The 17,064-nt window shown below is 43.7% G+C and overlaps 1 protein-coding gene across 3 annotated transcripts in view; it reads left to right on the top strand.

Moving 5' to 3' along the window:
- Positions 1–15,907, top strand: part of EFEMP1 (EGF containing fibulin extracellular matrix protein 1) — a 91,382-nt gene extending 75,475 nt beyond the window's left edge. The window contains exons 7-11 of one of the 3 annotated variants that reach the window (XM_084622717.1): positions 404–523; positions 3,642–3,761; positions 13,173–13,296; positions 13,422–13,617; positions 15,322–15,901. In XM_084622717.1, coding sequence (XP_084478843.1) covers positions 404–523; positions 3,642–3,761; positions 13,173–13,296; positions 13,422–13,617; positions 15,322–15,480 — 719 coding nt within the window. In that variant the 3' untranslated portion in view covers positions 15,481–15,901. Of the gene's footprint in view, positions 1–403; positions 524–3,641; positions 3,762–13,172; positions 13,297–13,421; positions 13,618–15,321 lie in introns of all 3 variants that reach the window. The other 2 variants (XM_084622719.1, XM_084622718.1) reach the window with 2 other exon arrangements.
- Positions 15,908–17,064: the final 1,157 nt, after the last annotated feature.

Raw genomic sequence — 17,064 nt, 5'->3', positions numbered from 1 at the left:
AATAAATATCTCAGATAAAATCTTAACCACTGCATGCTGAGAGTCTTATCAGTATGTGTTCCTTATATCAATTATTCATAGACTTGGCATTTCATACCTTGACTTGGCATTTCATGGAAAAAAAGATGCTGGAATGTGGAGTTTAATAGCTGTACTAAACATTTTTGGAAGAGTTCATTACATGTTAGAATAACTCTCATTCCTGGAAAAATATTCCAGTTTTTCTACAAGGAATGAAGAGCACAGATCTGACAGTGTTCCAGCAACTGCAAAATCTTTATTGATATATTCTTCTAACTTTTGCAAAGTGGTGGACCCAATCTAAGGACTAATAATTTGATCATCTTAATTATCAGATACAAAGAACAAGATGTGCATGAAGATATGTAACCTTTCCTTTCAGATATAAACGAATGTGATGCCAACAACCCATGTGCACAACAATGCTACAATATACTTGGTTCTTTTATCTGTCAGTGTAATCCAGGATTTGAGTTAAGCAGTGATAGAATCAACTGTGAAGGTAAACTACGCTTTATACGTTTTAGAGTAACAGCTGTGTTAGTCTGTATTCGCAAAAAGAAAAGGAGTACTTGTGGCACCTTAGAGACTAACCAATTTATTTGAGCATAAGCTTTCGTGAGCTACAGCTCACTTCATCAGATGCATACTGTTTTATACATAATGTCATAATAGAAAGATGATAGTACATGATAACTGCCATTTTTCTGAGTCTGCATTTTTTCTGAGAAGTTATTCTGTGAATTAAGAGGTATGGGGGTGGTTCTAGTCAGACTGAGGTCTGGCATCCCTATTGGTGGCCATAAAATTTGCAGCCATAAAATTTGACATATTTTTGCACCTGCCAGAATGAATTGCAGGCACAAGTGTGAGTAGTTGTACCTATATTCAGGTAGGTAGAGATGCTGCTACTCAGATGTGTACTCACAATTCAGTTGCAAACACAAAATTGCATACACCCATTTTTCAGGCAACACCTGGGTTGGGGGACACACTTCTGAAAACTTACTCCTGAAACTAACTTGAATGGTGTTTGTTCTAATACAGATTATCATGACAAACTAGAAATGGAGGCAAACCTAAACAAGGATAACTTTGTGTGGTGTAAAATTGTTCTAAACAAATCCTCTTACATTTGTCATTCTAAAGAAGAGACAGTTGTGCCTTTGAGTTGCTTTTATGCAAGGGGATGTCCAAACAGCATCTCCTGACGATTATACAATCAGCACTTAATTTTCTGGTTCAATATTTCTGGTTTAATTTTAATGGTTCTGTGGATGAAGGGAAAGCAGTGGATGTATTGTTTCTTGACTTTAGCAAAGCTTTTGACACGGTCTCCCACAGTATTCTTGTCAGCAAGTTAAGGAAGTATGGGCTGGATGAATGCACTACAAGGTGGGTAGAAAGCTGGCTAGATTGTCGGGCTCAACGGGTAGTGATCAATGGCTCCATATCTAGTTGGCAGCCGGTATCAAGTGGAGTACCCCAAGGGTCGGTCCTTGGGCCAGTTTTGTTCAATATCTTCATAAATGATCTGGAGGATGGTGTGGATTGCACTCTCAGCAAATTTGCGGATGATACTAAACTGGGAGGAGTGGTAGATACGCTGGAGGGGAGGGATAGGATACAGAAGGACCTAGACAAATTGGAGGATTGGGCCAAAAGAAATCTGATGAGGTTCAATAAGGATAAGTGCAGGGTCCTGCACTTAGGACGGAAGAACCCAATGCACAGCTACAGACTAGGGACCGAATGGCTAGGCAGCAGTTCTGCGGAAAAGGACCTAGGGGTGACAGTGGACGAGAAGCTGGATATGAGTCAGCAGTGTGCCCTTGTTGCCGAGAAGGCCAATGGCATTTTGGGATGTATAAGTAGGGGCATAGCGAGCAGATCGAGGGACGTGATCATTCCCCTCTATTCGACGTTGGTGAGGCCTCATCTGGAGTACTGTGTCCAGTTTTGGGCCCCACACTTCAAGAAGGATGTGGATAAATTGGAGGGAGTCCAGTGAAGGGCAACAAAAATGATTAGGGGACTGGAACACATGAGTTATGAGGAGAGGCTGAGGGAGCTGGGATTGTTTAGCCTGCAGAAGAGAAGAATGAGGGGGGATTTGATAGCTGCTTTCAACTACCTGAAAGGGGGTTCCAAAGAGGATGGCTCTAGACTGTTCTCAATGGTAGCAGATGACAGAACGAGGAGTAATGGTCTCAAGTTGCAGTTGGGGAGGTTTAGATTGGATATTAGGAAAAACTTTTTCACTAAGAGGGTGGTGAAACACTGGAATGCGTTACCTAGGGAGGTGGTAGAATCTCCTTCCTTAGAGGTTTTTAAGGTCAGGCTTGACAAAGCCCTGGCTGGGATGATTTAACTGGGAATTGGTCCTGCTTTGAGCAGGGGGTTGGACTAGATGACCTTCTGGGGTCCCTTCCAACCCTGATATTCTATGATTCTATGATTGATTCTAAGAATGAGGGGGGATTTGATAGCTGCTTTCAACTACCTGAGAGGTGGTTCCAGAGAGGATGGTTCTAGACTATTCTCAGTGGTGGAAGAGGACAGGACAAGGAGTAATGGTCTCAAGTTGCAGTGGGGGAGGTTTAGGTTGGATATTAGGAAAAACTTCTTCACTAGGAGGGTGGTGAAGCACTGGAATGCGTTGCCTAGGGAGGTGGTGGAATCTCCTTCCTTAGAAGTTTTTAAGGTCAGACTTGACAAAGCCCTGGCTGGGATGATTTAATTGGGGATTGGTCCTGCTTTTGAGCAGGGGGTTGGACTAGATGACCTCCTGAGGTCCCTTCCAACCCTGATATTCTATGATTCTATGATTCTCTGTCCGAGCCGCACTGGATCATAGGGAGCAGGAGCAAGCCTTAGACATGATGTCTCCAAAGAGCTCCCAGTCCAAGAGTAAAAGACTGAGCTCAGGTCTCCAATATGATAAAACACATTATGCTAATGTCAAGACACCCCCTAATTCTATTGATTCATCTATTTTTTCAGAAATATCACATAAGTTGTTAAATAAAATTAAATTCCATCCTAAATTGCTTTTACTGACAGCTAGTCAGTTAGGGAAAGCTACGGAAGCCAAAAGAGAATAGGATGTAGCCAATACTATTTGAAGGGAGAAAATGATCCTTATCCTCTTCTCAAGAGCAGTTCACATTGATTACACTGGGAGTTGCATACATACGTCAGGGCAAAATATTTTCCCTGAACTAATAACCAAAGTGGTCAATGCTTTGATCAAGGGTTGGGGGGAGAGGGAACCACCCACATTTTGGAACACTAAAAAATGACTTTCTAAAATTATTTTCCCAAACCTGTTCTGAACACTTTGTCATTTAATCTCTGTTTCCTAGAGTATATTTCTTAAACATCTGATCTTTAGAGAGAGTTACATATACCCAGTAGAATTAGCTTTTTTGGTGACAACTTTAAGTTGCTTAAACGTAGCGCATTCATTTCAGATTATGGAGAACTTCCTTCTTTCAGACTGGATATATTTTACTTCTGTTAAAGCTAATGTGTAGTAATAGTAAATTAATATATTAATACTTTCTGTGATAAGACAGGTTTTTAAGACAATAAGTTCAAGCTATTTTGCTGTTCTCCAGATATTGATGAATGTAGAACTTCAAGTTACATATGCCAGTATCAGTGTGTCAATGAGCCTGGGAAATTTTCATGCATCTGCCCTGAGGGGTACCAGGTGGTAGGAGCTAGAACATGTCAAGGTAAGTGAACGGATTTTAACATTTTAAAGTACTGCAATAGTGCATGTGTGTATCTTTTGTAACAGGATTACCCGTATACTAGAGTAAGAAAGGGTACAACATTGCTTGACAATTGCCACATAACTTACATGAGTTACATTTTTTAAAAAATTCTGATCTCTCTTGGAATTTTTATGATTTCAGAACAAAATTTTCAAACATGGGTGTGTAGTAAATTTAGACGCCTACATCCATAGTTAGGCACTTAAACAAGCAGCCTGATACAGAGAGAGATGAGTACCTCTGCAAATCAAGCCAGTTGTTCAGGTATTGTGACGGGGCAAGGCCAGATGGCTATAGAAAAGTAGTGGGAGATAGATATATTAGCTCCAGGCTAAACAAATCCCTAGTACCAGGATAAGTGAAATGGCAGCTGCTCCAGGTCAATTAAGACACCTGGGGCCAATTAAGAACTTTCCAGAAGGCAGGGAGAAGGCTAGGTTGACTGGGACACCTGAAGCCAATCAGGGGCTGGCTGAAACTAGTTAAAAGCCTCCCAGCCAGTCAGGTGGGTGTGCATGTCAGGAGCTGTAGAAGGAAATTGTGCTATTGGAGAGGCTGAGTAGTACACACCATATCAGGCACAAGGAAGAAGGCCTTGAGGTAAGGGTGAAGTGGAGCTTGAGAAAGTGAGGGCTGCTGTGGGGGAAGTAGCCCAGGGAATTGTACATGTCATGTTTCTAAAAGGTCAGCTACCATAGCTGATGCTATTAGGGTCCCTGGGCTGGAGCTTGGAGTAGAAGGTGGGCCCGGGCTCCCCCCTGCTTTGCCCCCAATTAATCACTGAGACTGGGAGACAACAGAGACTGTGCAAGGAAGGATAGCTTCTCCTCACCTCCCTCACTGGCTTATGATGAAAATGGCTCAATAGACTGTGACCCTTGTCTCTACAGAGAGAAGGGTTACGTAGAGCCTCTGAGGTTAGCGAAATCTGCCAGGAAATGTGGGACCCATGGAGGCAAGGACAGAGCTTTTCACAACTGGTGTCAGGAGTGGGATTTTGTTCACAATGTGGTGGAAGAAAGAGGTTTTTTTAAAAAAAAAGTGCACTAGGGTTTTGGATTGTTTGTTTGTTTTGGTTTGTTTGTTTGCTTTGTACCACAGTGGAGGAGGTGGTAAGAGCTCTGGTACAAGCCATGGCAGCCCAACAGGAGGCCACCTGGGTTCAGGCAATGGCACAACAGGAGTCTATGCGGTTACAGCAGGAAACAATCAATTATTGATGAGCCAGGTGACCCAAGATCGTGCCGTCTTGAGAGAGGTGGTGGACTAGCTGAAGCTCCTCACCACCCAGGCCTGGGGATCTGATGGGACGCGAACCCTGAGGGGCACTGGTTGTCTGCCAAAGATGATGTCAGGAGATAACGTAGAGGCATATCTCCTCTCATTCGAAAGGACTGCTCAGCGTGAGGCATGGCCCCTGGAGCAGAGGGCCAGCATTCTCACCCCTTTTTTCTGTGGAGAGGCCCAGAAGGCCTACTTTGACTTGCCTGCCACGGATGCCACTGACTATACCCGTCTGAAGGCAGAGATCCTAGCACGATCAGGGGTAACGGCAGCGGTAAGGGCCCAGAGGTTCCATGAGTGGAAATACCAGGAGAACAAACCCCCGAGGTCCCAGCTATTCGACCTCATATACCTCGCGCGGAAGTGGTTACAGCCCAAGGTGTGCAGGCTGGAGGAGATTTTGGAGACCCTGGTCATCGACCATTACATGCGGGGACTGCCGCCAGATCTCTGCAAATGGGTAGGCCAGAACAATCCGTCCACGTACTACGAGATGATCACACTGGTAGAAAGACGGATGACACCCAGGGAACTGACCCGACTACCCAAGAAAGGCCCCTTTCGAAGCAAGCACCCGACCCCAACCCTGGAAGGTTGGGCAGCCAAACCCCCGGGGAGTCCTAGGTGGAAGAAGGGGGCGGGGCCGAAAACCAGCAAGGACCCCAGAAGGAAGGGATTGGCCTGAGCCGGGGGAAACCCGAACCCCCGGGATAGGGGAGTGATTAAAAGCAATTATAGATGTTATGCATGTGGGGAGTGGGAACAGATAGCAGCACAGTGTCCCAGCACCGAGGAGCCTATGCAATGTAACTTGGGGGATTGGGAGGTCCCATGCTCCCTTATCCACCTCGTGGGGGTCGCATTAGCCCCACATAATTACACCAGGCCAATGAGGATAAATGGAGCAGAGACTACAGCGCTTGTGGACTCTGGGAGTGCTATCACCCTCATATCAGGTAAGCTGGTAAAAAGTAGTCAGCTGCTACAAGCCAAACGCGTAGCAGTGATGTGTGTGCATGGGGTCATGAGCCATTACCCCACCATCCCAGTGGAGATAGAGGTTCAGGGAAACCCCATTGACGTGACCGTGGGCATAGTTCCTAAACTCCCATATCCTGTAGTCATTGGGAGGAACTATCCAGGGTTTGATGATTTACTCCCCCTGGAGAGGCTGGAGGGAGGTGGGGACCCTGAGGACAGCGACTCGTCACCGGGGGAATGTCAGCCCCCGATGTTCGCTGAGATTTCTCAGGATCTGTTCTCAGCCCCCTGAAAGACCCAGAAGACAAATAAAGAGAGGAAGGCCGTGAAGGCCTTGGGAACCTGGATCCTGACCCAGGGCCAGGAGACCTCCCTAGTAAGCAGATGGACATGAGCAGCCAACAGAGAAACTTCCACCACAGAAGGTGAGCCAGAGGCTGCCCCCAGCCATGATGGCGGCAAGCCATTGGAAGAAGCAGAAGCCTGCCCCTGGGAGCTTGGGCAGGTTAGTCCCGGGAGAGAGACTTTTGGACGGGACCAGGCGGAGGACCCCAGATATGATAACGCCAGGTAAGAGGTGGCTGAGATCGATGGGATACCTGTGGATGGGAAGGTCCAGGGTCCCGGACCTTACTCTATAGCGAAGAAAGATCTCCTGTACCGTGTGGTGCAAATGCAGGAGCAAGAGATACAACAACTTCTGGTGCCACAAAAACATCAAAAAGCCATATTGAGTCTCGCCCACAGTCACCTGTTTGGAGGACACCTAGGGGTAGAGAAAACCCAGGCACAGATCCTGTGGAGGTTCTTCTGGCCAGGAGTACATGAAGATGTCCGGCGATACTGCACCTCTTGTCCGGAGTGTCAGTTACATAGCCCTCCCCCGCACTTGTGGGCTCCTTTGATAGCTCTTCCAATAATAGAGGTTCCTTTCAAACGGATAGCCATGGATCTGGTAGGGCCCCTAGAGAAGACAGCTCGGGGCCAACAACATGTGCTTGTTGTACTGGACTATGCAACCCAGTACCCGGAAGCTGTTCCCCTACGCAACACAGCTTCCAAGACCATAGCTAAGGAGCTAGTACAGATCTTTGCCCAGGTTGGGCTACCCAAGGAGATATTGACTGATCAAGGGACACCTTTCATGTCCAAGTTGATGAAAGATCTCTGTTCATTGCTCCATGTACAAGCCCTACGGACCTCTGTATACCACCCGCAATACCTTGTGGAAAGGTTCAATAGGACCCTCAAGGCCATGATCAGGAAAGTGGCGAGCCGGGATGGGAAAGATTGGGATACCCTATTGCCTTACCTCATGTTCGCCATCCGGGAGGTTCCACAAGCCTCCACAGGTTTCTCTCCATTCGAATTACTATATGGGTGCTACCCTTGGGGCATATTGGATATGGCCAGAGAGGCCTAGGAAGAGGAGCCAAATCCTGGAAGGAATATAGTTGAGCATGTACTGCAGATGAGAGATCGGAAAGCCCGAGTTACGCCCGTTGTACAGGAACACTTGGAGAGAGCACAGGAGACCCAACAAACCCATTATAACCACCAAGCGAAGCTTCGACGGTTCCAACCAGGGGATCGGGTGATGGTACTGGTGCCCACAGCAGAAAGTAAACTGTTGGCCCAGTGGTAGGGACCCTATGAAGTAATTGAAGCCATGGGAGAGGTGAACTATAAGGTGCGGCAGCCAGGCCGCCAGAAATCGGAGCAAATTTACCACATCAATCTTCTAAAACCTTGGCACAATTGAGAGGCATGCTTAGTCATGCAGGAGACCCTTCCCCAGGAGGATAACTTACACGAGCAAGTAAGGATATCATCCGACTTGACGCCGATCCAAAAGATCGAGGCAGCCGACGTGATTAATCGCAACCGAGATGCGTTCTCTACAAAACCAGGGCGGACGACTGAGACCTATCACCATATCCGCACGATCCCCGGAGCCAAGGTAACATTGAGACCCTACCGAATCCCAGCAGCCAAAAGAGAAGAAATAAAGGCCGAAGCAAAGAAAATGTTAGAATTAGGGGTTATTGAAGAATCTTACAGTCAGTGGTCCAGTCCAATTGTTCTAGTGCTTAAACCTGATGGTGCCATGAGATTCTGTAATGACTTTCGCCAACTGAATGAAATATCCCAGTTTGATGCATACCCCATACCATGCATCGACGAACTGGTTGACCGACTGGGTAGTGCCCGATTCTTGACTACACTGGATCTGACAAAAGGGTACTGGCAGACTCCTCTGACCAAAGAAGCGAAAGAAAAGACAGCAGTCTCCACCCTGGATGGGCTATTCCAGTACACCGTCCTCCCTTTTGGGCTACATGGGGCCCCAGCCACATTCCAGCACCTCATGGATAAGCTGCTGTGCCCCCATACTAGTTATGCAGCTGCATACCTGGATGATGTCATCATAGAGATGCCAGACTGGGGAACCCACTTGGAGAAAGTTGAGGCAGTACTGCGCACCTTAAGGTGGGCTGGCCTCACTGCTAATCCTGCTAAATGTGCCATAGGGCTAGCAGAGGCTAGGTACCTGGGATATATTGTGGGAAGGGGCATATTGAAGCCCCAAACGAATAAGCTAGAGGCAATTCAAAACTGGCCCCGGCCAACCCGAAAGAAGCAGGTCCGTGCGTTCCTAGGCATGGTAGGTTACTACCGATGTTTTATTCCCCACTTCGCCACGGGCAAGTCCCCTAATGGACCTGGTGAAAGCCCGAGGTCCAGACATGGTAAAGTGGACCGATGCAGCAGAGGGGGCATTCACAGACCTTCGGACGGCCCTCTGTAATGACCCCGTACTAATAGCCCCGGACTTTAACAGGGAATTTATTTTACAAACAGACGCTTCCAAGGTGGGGTTGGGGGAAGTTCTGTCACAAATGGTGGGAGAAGAGTAACACCCGATCCTCTGCCTAAGCAGAAAGCTTCTCCCAAGAGAACAGGAATATGTAGTAGTCGAGAGAGAATGCCTTGCTGTCAAATGGGCTATGGAGACACTGCGTTATGACCTCTTAGGCTGGCAATTTACTCTTGTGACGGACCATGCACCCCTCCAGTGGATGGAGTGGAATAAGGAAAAGAATGCAAGGGTCACCAGGTGGTTCTTATCCCTCCAATCGTTCCAGTTCCGCATACGGCACAGGGCTGGATGCCACCATGGCAAAGCTGATGGTCTGTCACGAGCATACTGCCTGGCGTCCCAAGTTGCCCAACTCTATGGTGTTGAGCAGAGGGGGGCAATATGTGACGGGGCAAGGCCAGATGGTTATAGAAAAGTAGTGGGAGACAGATATATTAGCTCCCAGCTAAACAAATCCCTGGTACCAGGATAAGTGAAATGGCAGCTGCTCCAGGTCAATTAAGACACCTGGGGCCAATTAAGAACTTTCCAGAAGGCAGGGAGAACGCTAGGTTGACTGGGACACCTGAAGCCAATCAGGGGCTGGCTGAAACTAGTTAAAAGCCTCCCAGATAGCCCAGGGGGGGTGGATGTCATGAGGTGTGGAAGGAAGTTGTGCTGTTGGAGAGGCTGAGTACTACACACCATATCAGACAAAAGGAAGGAGGCCCTGAGGTAAGGGTGAAGTGGAGCTTGAGGAAGTGAGCGCTGCTGTGGGGTAAGTAGCCCAGGGAATTGTACATGTCATGTTTCTAAAAGGTCAGCTACCATAGCTGATACTATTAGAGTCCCTGGGCTGGAGCCCGGAGTAGAGGGTGGGCCCGGGCTCCCCCCCGCTTTGCCCCCAATTAATCACTGAGACTGGGAGACAACAGAGACTGTGCAAGGAAGGATAGCTTCTCCTCACCTCCCTCACTGGCTTATGATGAAAATGGCTCAATAGACTGTGACCCTTGTCTCTACAGAGAGAAGGGTTACGTACAGGGTCACAGTGAGCCTCTGAGGCTAGCGAAATCCACCAGGAAACGTGGGACCCACGGAGGCAAGGACAGAGCTTTGTCACAGTATCTAAATATGGATTTACATCAACTGTTTCATTTTACATAGACTCCTACGTCTCATCACACCACAAGTGAAAGACAACTGTTCTTTCCAATAACAGAAAAAAGGTGTGACAATTTTTCAAAAGCATATTGACTGTATGGTATAGTTATAAAACAAATGTACTCATATCAACATTCAAATCAGTTTTCTTTCCCTTCCTCTACTACAGGCCAGATGGGGCTTATGTTAAATACAAATACAATGCTCTCACCTTGGCAAGTAGTCTGTAGTGTGAAATCAAACAAACAGCACAGTATACTAACTACAAGAGCTGTACTTTATATAAGCCATAAAATTGTTGAAGCAGTCTTGATTTTTAGAATTTAATAATTTTGCAAATTATTCTCAATAAAGAACAAGGAAATAACACATATGGATTCTGTCACTATTTTGGAGGTTCCGCAGTAACTCCATAACTGAAGTTGTAACTAAGCTTCTGTTCTAAATCTGAATATGACAATTCTTATCTACAAGCTGCCCTCCACCATAAATTTCTCATGCATACTGTCTTCTTAGACTAAGTTGGTTTTGTTTGGTTTTTAACTAGAGCTTAAGTTGACAAAATAACTTTTCAGTTTTGTAAGAGTGGGTTTTTTTTAGAAACTCATCTCCTTTAAGAGATTTGGTCTAGAAACTTCAAACATTTCATTCAGTTCTTCTCAAGGATAATGAGTGGTTTTGAGTATTTTGAGGATGGATTGGTGATTAATTTTAGAGGGTAATTTGTTATTATTATTTGGTGTTTTGAAAACTTTGGTATGTCTTGGCAGAAATTATAGATTCAGCTAACCCTTCAGACTTGTGTGATCTCATTTTTGCCACTTTTTAAAAAAAGTCTTGAACATTAATACTGACTACATGAGCAGAAAGTGCACTAGTCATTATTTCCTTAACATCTCCACCTCCTCATAGCCCAGCGTTCCCCTTACCTGCACTTTTTCTGCTCCAGACACTCTCAGCTCCACTCACAGCTGTTCTCCCCTAACTGCAGGCACTCATAGCTTCAATCAGGAGGGTCAGAGAGTGGTGAAACCTTCACAAACCCACTCACTCCCCTCAAATCCTTGCTCTTTGACATACCAGCTCCTTCAGCTCCACTCTTAGAAGATTCTCCCAACTCCTCTCTGGTGAGATAGAGCAGGTACTGCTGTATTTTGCCTTCTGGGACAGGACCTTCACCTTCTGCAAGAGGTGAAAGTATAAGAGGCAGGTGGACACACCCAACCCCATCAGAAAGGTAGAATCTCCATTCCTGTCTCTGATTATTTGAAGCCTTGTGGCATATTTACTTCCCTACCAGTCATGCAAGACAAAGATGACTTGATGTTTAGAACAGGCTGCAATCTACAGATAAATGGGGTTGGCATGGCATACACTGAATGCAAAACATCACAGGAGCCCAGCACAGGGCAGCTGGGCTCCAACAACATTTAGAGAATAAGCTCTGGGCTTGTAGGTATGGGTACAGTGGGGCAGAAAGGCTGGGAGAGAAGAAATGGCAGGCACAGCAAACTGGCAGAACCACTAGAAGGCATATGGGTAGGGGCAGGAGACTAGAAAGTCAAGAAGATAGGTGAGGGTCACTGAGCCAGTTGTGGCCCTGGATGGGTAAAGGGAATGTCAAAACCCCAGTTCACCCCCTGTAAGTCACCCTGTCAGTGCTGGAGCACAGGAACCGTCTCTTCCCCAGAATCAATCTACTACCTTCCTTACTGTCAATCTACAGAATGTAAGTGCTCTACCAGCTTCAGGTTCAAGAAACCTATGAAAGGAAGGTGGCAGGGGGGAAACCCTGGGTCAGATTTGCACCCATCTGTATTTTAAACGCTTTCTAAAAAACCAAAGGGTATTCTCAGACAAAAAACTTTAAGAGTTAAAGATGAAACATATCAGTTAAATAAAACCTAATTGACAGAATGTTCTATGTATATAAAAATTAAAATAAGCCTTTGAAAGCCAGGCAATTCATAAATGAGGCCCCACAAACTAAGCCTGATCTTCCTTTATTGATGCCCACCCTTTACCTGTTCACCAGAAATCTTCTAACAAATATCTCAGCAAACTCTTAATACATCAGTACATTTGTACTATATAGTATAATTTAATATATTTCTTTAGTCTATTGCAGTGATTCTCAAACTTTTTTTTCCACGGACCACTTGAAAATTGCTGAGGGTCTCGACGGACCACTTGATGATCTTTCCAAATGTTGCTTGTACTATTAGCTAACTATTGTAAAGGGCTTTGGATAAAAACACTATATTAAAAAAAACTTAACTTTTTTTGTTCTACAAATAAAAGCACACAACTCATATTTTAATATCAGTAGTCTTACCTTTCTAATGCAATGGATGTGCCCTCTCTCCCCTGCTGTGGCAGCCCCCAAGCTGGGGCTGGGAAGGAATGGGGTCTCTCCCTCTCTCCCCCACCGTGGCAGCCCCTGAGCTGGGGCTGGGAAGGAGGGCCCTCTCTCCCCAGCAGCCTCAGTCCTGGAGCAGGGGAAAGTCATCACTTTCTCTGGCCACCACAGCCCTACACATCCCAAATTACCCCAGTCCCTCCTCTCATCCCACTGCCTGCTCCCACCTACCTCTTATTCCCCTCCCCCGCACCATCTCACCTTACAAGTGCATCTTCTCCAGGGTCCAGGCACCTAATTAGTGGATCCAGACCTGCTTGTCTCCATTAACTAGGTGGGTGGTCCTTCATTCTCTCATGTGCAGCTGCCCAGGCACACACCTTAGAGGGAACTATCCCTGGACCACCTGAATGGAGCTCGCGGACCACAGGTGGTCCACAGACCACAGTTTAAGAACCTCTGGTCTACTGGATGTGTTCAGTCAATTTAAACCAAGAGTCAACTCAATAAATACATTCAGTTTCTGCATAGAAGAATCCTACTTCAGAAGGCGTTAGAGAGGTGGGGAGCAGAGGTGTTGGGTGTCCTCAGTGCAGAAGCAGGAGGCATTTTGTTTGTTTTTAAACTAAAACACTCCCTATAGGTTTTTTCATACCAACTTTGCATTCCATCTACATTTACTTAGACTGGAAATTGATATGGTTCCTTCCTTCCTATCTAGATATAAATGAATGTGAGACTACTAATGAATGCAGAGAGGATGAAATGTGCTGGAATTATCATGGTGGATTTCGTTGTTACCCAAGAAATCCTTGTCAAGAACCTTATGTCCTGACATCTGAGAAGTAAGAAAAACCACACATAGTTTGTAGGATTATCCTTAATACGCAGCATTGCTAATTACAACTGAAAGAGTATCTTGCTAATTTGCACATGACTGAAGTTTGATCCATTTTTGTTTGTTTTTCAGTCGCTGTGTTTGCCCAGTTTCCAATGCCATTTGTCGAGAGCTGCCATACTCTATTGTGTACAAATACATGAGCATCCGTTCAGACAGAACTGTGCCCTCTGATATCTTCCAAATTCAGGCAACCACTATTTATCCCAATACTATAAACACTTTCCGGATTAAGTCTGGAAATGAAAATGGAGAGTTCTACCTGCGAGTAAGTATTGTAGGGAGGCAGACCAGTGCAAGGGTGCAAAGAGAATTGGGAGATGTGTTGGTACAGCCAAGTGCTACAGTGCTTTGGCTGTTTTTCATAGCCATAAAAACAATTCTGCTCTGTAAAAAATGGTATTTTGGCATCCTATATTTATTGTCTCTCTATAATTTCCCTATTAAATGTGCTCACTTTACAAGTAAAAAGATGTTCTCTTCTATTAGCCCTGCAAACTCAATCTCTGATCTGAGAATCAAGTTGGGTTCTTTTCATTCAGTGCATCATCACTGATAATAAGATTCAGCAAGATGGATTAAGACCTCAGTTATTCCCATGTAAACCCATTGTCTTCAAATTATGTTTCCTTTCATAAGAGGAAGTATTCACTATAATCACCTGGAAAATAAATACAGAGGCAAGTCCTTGATGAAAAAGGAGAGCTATAAAGACTGCTGTGGTCTTCTGAGCTGTAGATGCCCAAATGACCATATGACAACCAAACGGCTAGGAGAAGAATTCTTTGGTACCAGAAAATGAACTATTAGACTGCTGGTTTGGGGAAACTGAGATGTGATTTAGTGACAGTCTATCCTTGGGGCTGAAAGATGCCCTCAGTGTAATGGGTCAAAGCTGATGTTCAATTATGACTCTTAAAAGGCAGAGCAATGCTGAGATTGGCAAGGAGGAGGTTCTGCTCTGTGCACAGCATGGTGTCTGTAGGCATTAAGTCCCTGAAAGGGGGAATGAGGGAAGGGCTTCCTCCTTTTGCTTCAGCTGCTTAAATATACCCACCATAGATATCCTAGAATGCAGAGAGGGGTTGCTATCCCTGCCAGAGGTCCAGATGGCACCCCTCTACATCTTGCATTCCCAAGGTCAGCACCCAGGTTATGGCTGTCCTGCATTTGGAGGGGAGAATTATGAAAGGATTCCTTATGCCTCACTCTGTTCTCCAGTGTATCTGTACTATAGTGGTCACCATTGGCTCTTAGCTTTTAATATATTTTATTTGTATGACATTTCTTTTCTCTATTGTAAAAAGTAAAAATGGCCATAGTCTGGGGTCTAATGCTCTAACCTCAGACCAGAGCTGGATTAAGACATTTGCACTATAAATCCATGCCTGTGGCCCCAGCTCCTTCAGTCATATGATGAGATCAGAATCTCAGCTTTCATTAAAATATACATAACGTATTATGATGGAGTGGTAGCAACGCCACAGCTAAGGTTGCAGCAAAGGTTTCATTTTGATGGGGTTTGAAGACCTTTATTTTTCAGGAGGATTATAAAAGTTTCAGGAAACAAACCACAGAAACTAGAATTCACTTGTCATTTGACCATTTTGTGATGGTTCTCTGTAGACTGGGCTGATGCAAATGGAATAATAAGATGTCAAAAACAACTACTTTTATAAATGTTTGAAAGAAATCTCACCTTTCTTTGGTTCCTTTTGGAAAATTATTTATAAGCTCCCGAGATCCAATTTTTGCCTCACATATTACCTTACATCTGCTATGTACAATCATCAAACAATCCAGTTTAATATTGTCATGGTTATTTTAGAATGTTAAAATAATGCTTGAGTTATGCATCTGATGATGTCAGAGATGAACCATTTTACAGTGAAGCAGTGTCTGGAGGTAACTAAAGAATGATTTCAGATTTGCCTGAATGAAACAGTTTTATCTTTGCTATTTTTTTTTTCAGCAAACAAGCGCAATAAGTGCAATGCTTGTACTGGTGAAATCACTATCAGGACCAAGAGAACATATTGTCGATCTGGAGATGCTGACGGTCAACAGTTTGAACTATCGTACAAGTTCAGTGCTAAGATTAACAATAATAGTGGGACCTTACGCATTTTAGTTATTAACCCTTCACAGGCACCTAAAGCAGCCAAAGAATATTATCTTAAAGAAAGCACTTACTATTTTATTTATAGATTTTGCTTTTTTAAAAATTTATTTAGTAAATCAATATCTATAATTCACACAATATACCTGTAATTCAAAATTAATACATGTGTTCCATATTATAATGTGGATATTGTCACTTTCTGTATAAAGACTAAAGTCTTGCCTTAATTACTGTACTTGGATTAGACATCTACATATTACACGTTTGTACAAGAAATATATGCTTACAGTATTTTGTAAAACTTTACTTTTCCTAGCCAAGTAGGTCATACAATTAAAAGGTGATCTCCTGTGTTGTTTATAATAGATTTTAAGTTCTAGCACAGTTACACTGAATCTCAAAATAATAATATAGCATTAATGAAATACAAAATAAAAGCTTTCTGATAGGTTAAAATGTATTTCTTCTTTTTAATTGCCTTGTAAGAAAGGATAAAGGTCAATAAAAATTATTTCTTTAGACACTTATGCACTATCAAGTTGGTTTTTTAATCTGGTTTGGCGTAAATATTTTGCATTAGATGTTTCTTAAGGACCTGATAAATGTAAAGACTTTTAAAACATACCATACAGTAACATGTGATCTTTCCAAGAAAAATGGGATATGATAGAAAAACTTCAACAGTAAGTGAAACTCTCAAAGGAAAATCATCAAACTGAGAAATATTTCTGTATGAATATCAGTGCTTGTTTATCTGAATGGTACTATTAGTTTTTGTGTAGAGGGATATTGCATTTCTAGACAGAATTTAAATGCTACTCTTCCAGAAATACAAAACTGTATACCTAGAATTCAGCACATTTGCTTGATTATTATGTTTTATGCCATATTTTCAAGCAATTGGTCCTAATTCTGTTTTTCTATAACTTGGATTTTTGTTTCTCATGTACAGTGTTCATAGTAATTCAAGAATTAATACATTTTCCTTGTAATATGTAAGACCTTCTCTTATTTCTGGTTTAAAATGTAATAGTTTATACTTTGGTGTACAAAGTTTTTTAATAAATAAATCTCTCTCCTATAGTGAGTTATTTAGTCTTTTAAGATATTTTATACTGAATAACTGTAAATTGGCCAGATCCTCAGCTGGTGTGAATCAGCATAGATCCATTGACTTCCATAGTGGTATTTCAATTTACATGCGATTGGCCCAGAAAGTCTTGACCCATGTATTATTTCAGTTCATAGAAAACTGAAAGGGGACTATTTATTGTCATGAACAAGAGTAAAAAGCAAGCTTCTTAACTGTGGTGCAATGTTTTGTATAGATTAAAATATTATGCAAAAGTTGCAACACACTAACACCCAGGGCTAGTTAAATCAAAAAGTCAGAATTACCACAGTATTTCATCTGTATGATTAATGATTATGATTAATGATTAATAGTAACAGGATGGTATGTGTGCAGCACAGGCTAAAGAATAAGGGGGACATATTCAGGAAGAGGGCAGAATATCAGCTGGGATAACATATTTGTCTGGGGGGGCCTCAAAGCTTTGGGATGGGATACCTAATACATACTGAGTTAGATTC

The sequence above is a fragment of the Lepidochelys olivacea genome (assembly GCF_965140295.1).
Source record: "Lepidochelys olivacea isolate rLepOli2 genome assembly, chromosome: 3".
NCBI classification, from domain to species: domain Eukaryota; kingdom Metazoa; phylum Chordata; order Testudines; family Cheloniidae; genus Lepidochelys; species Lepidochelys olivacea.
The sequence above is the reverse complement of the archived record's forward strand: the minus strand, read 5'-3'. Positions and strand labels throughout refer to the sequence as shown.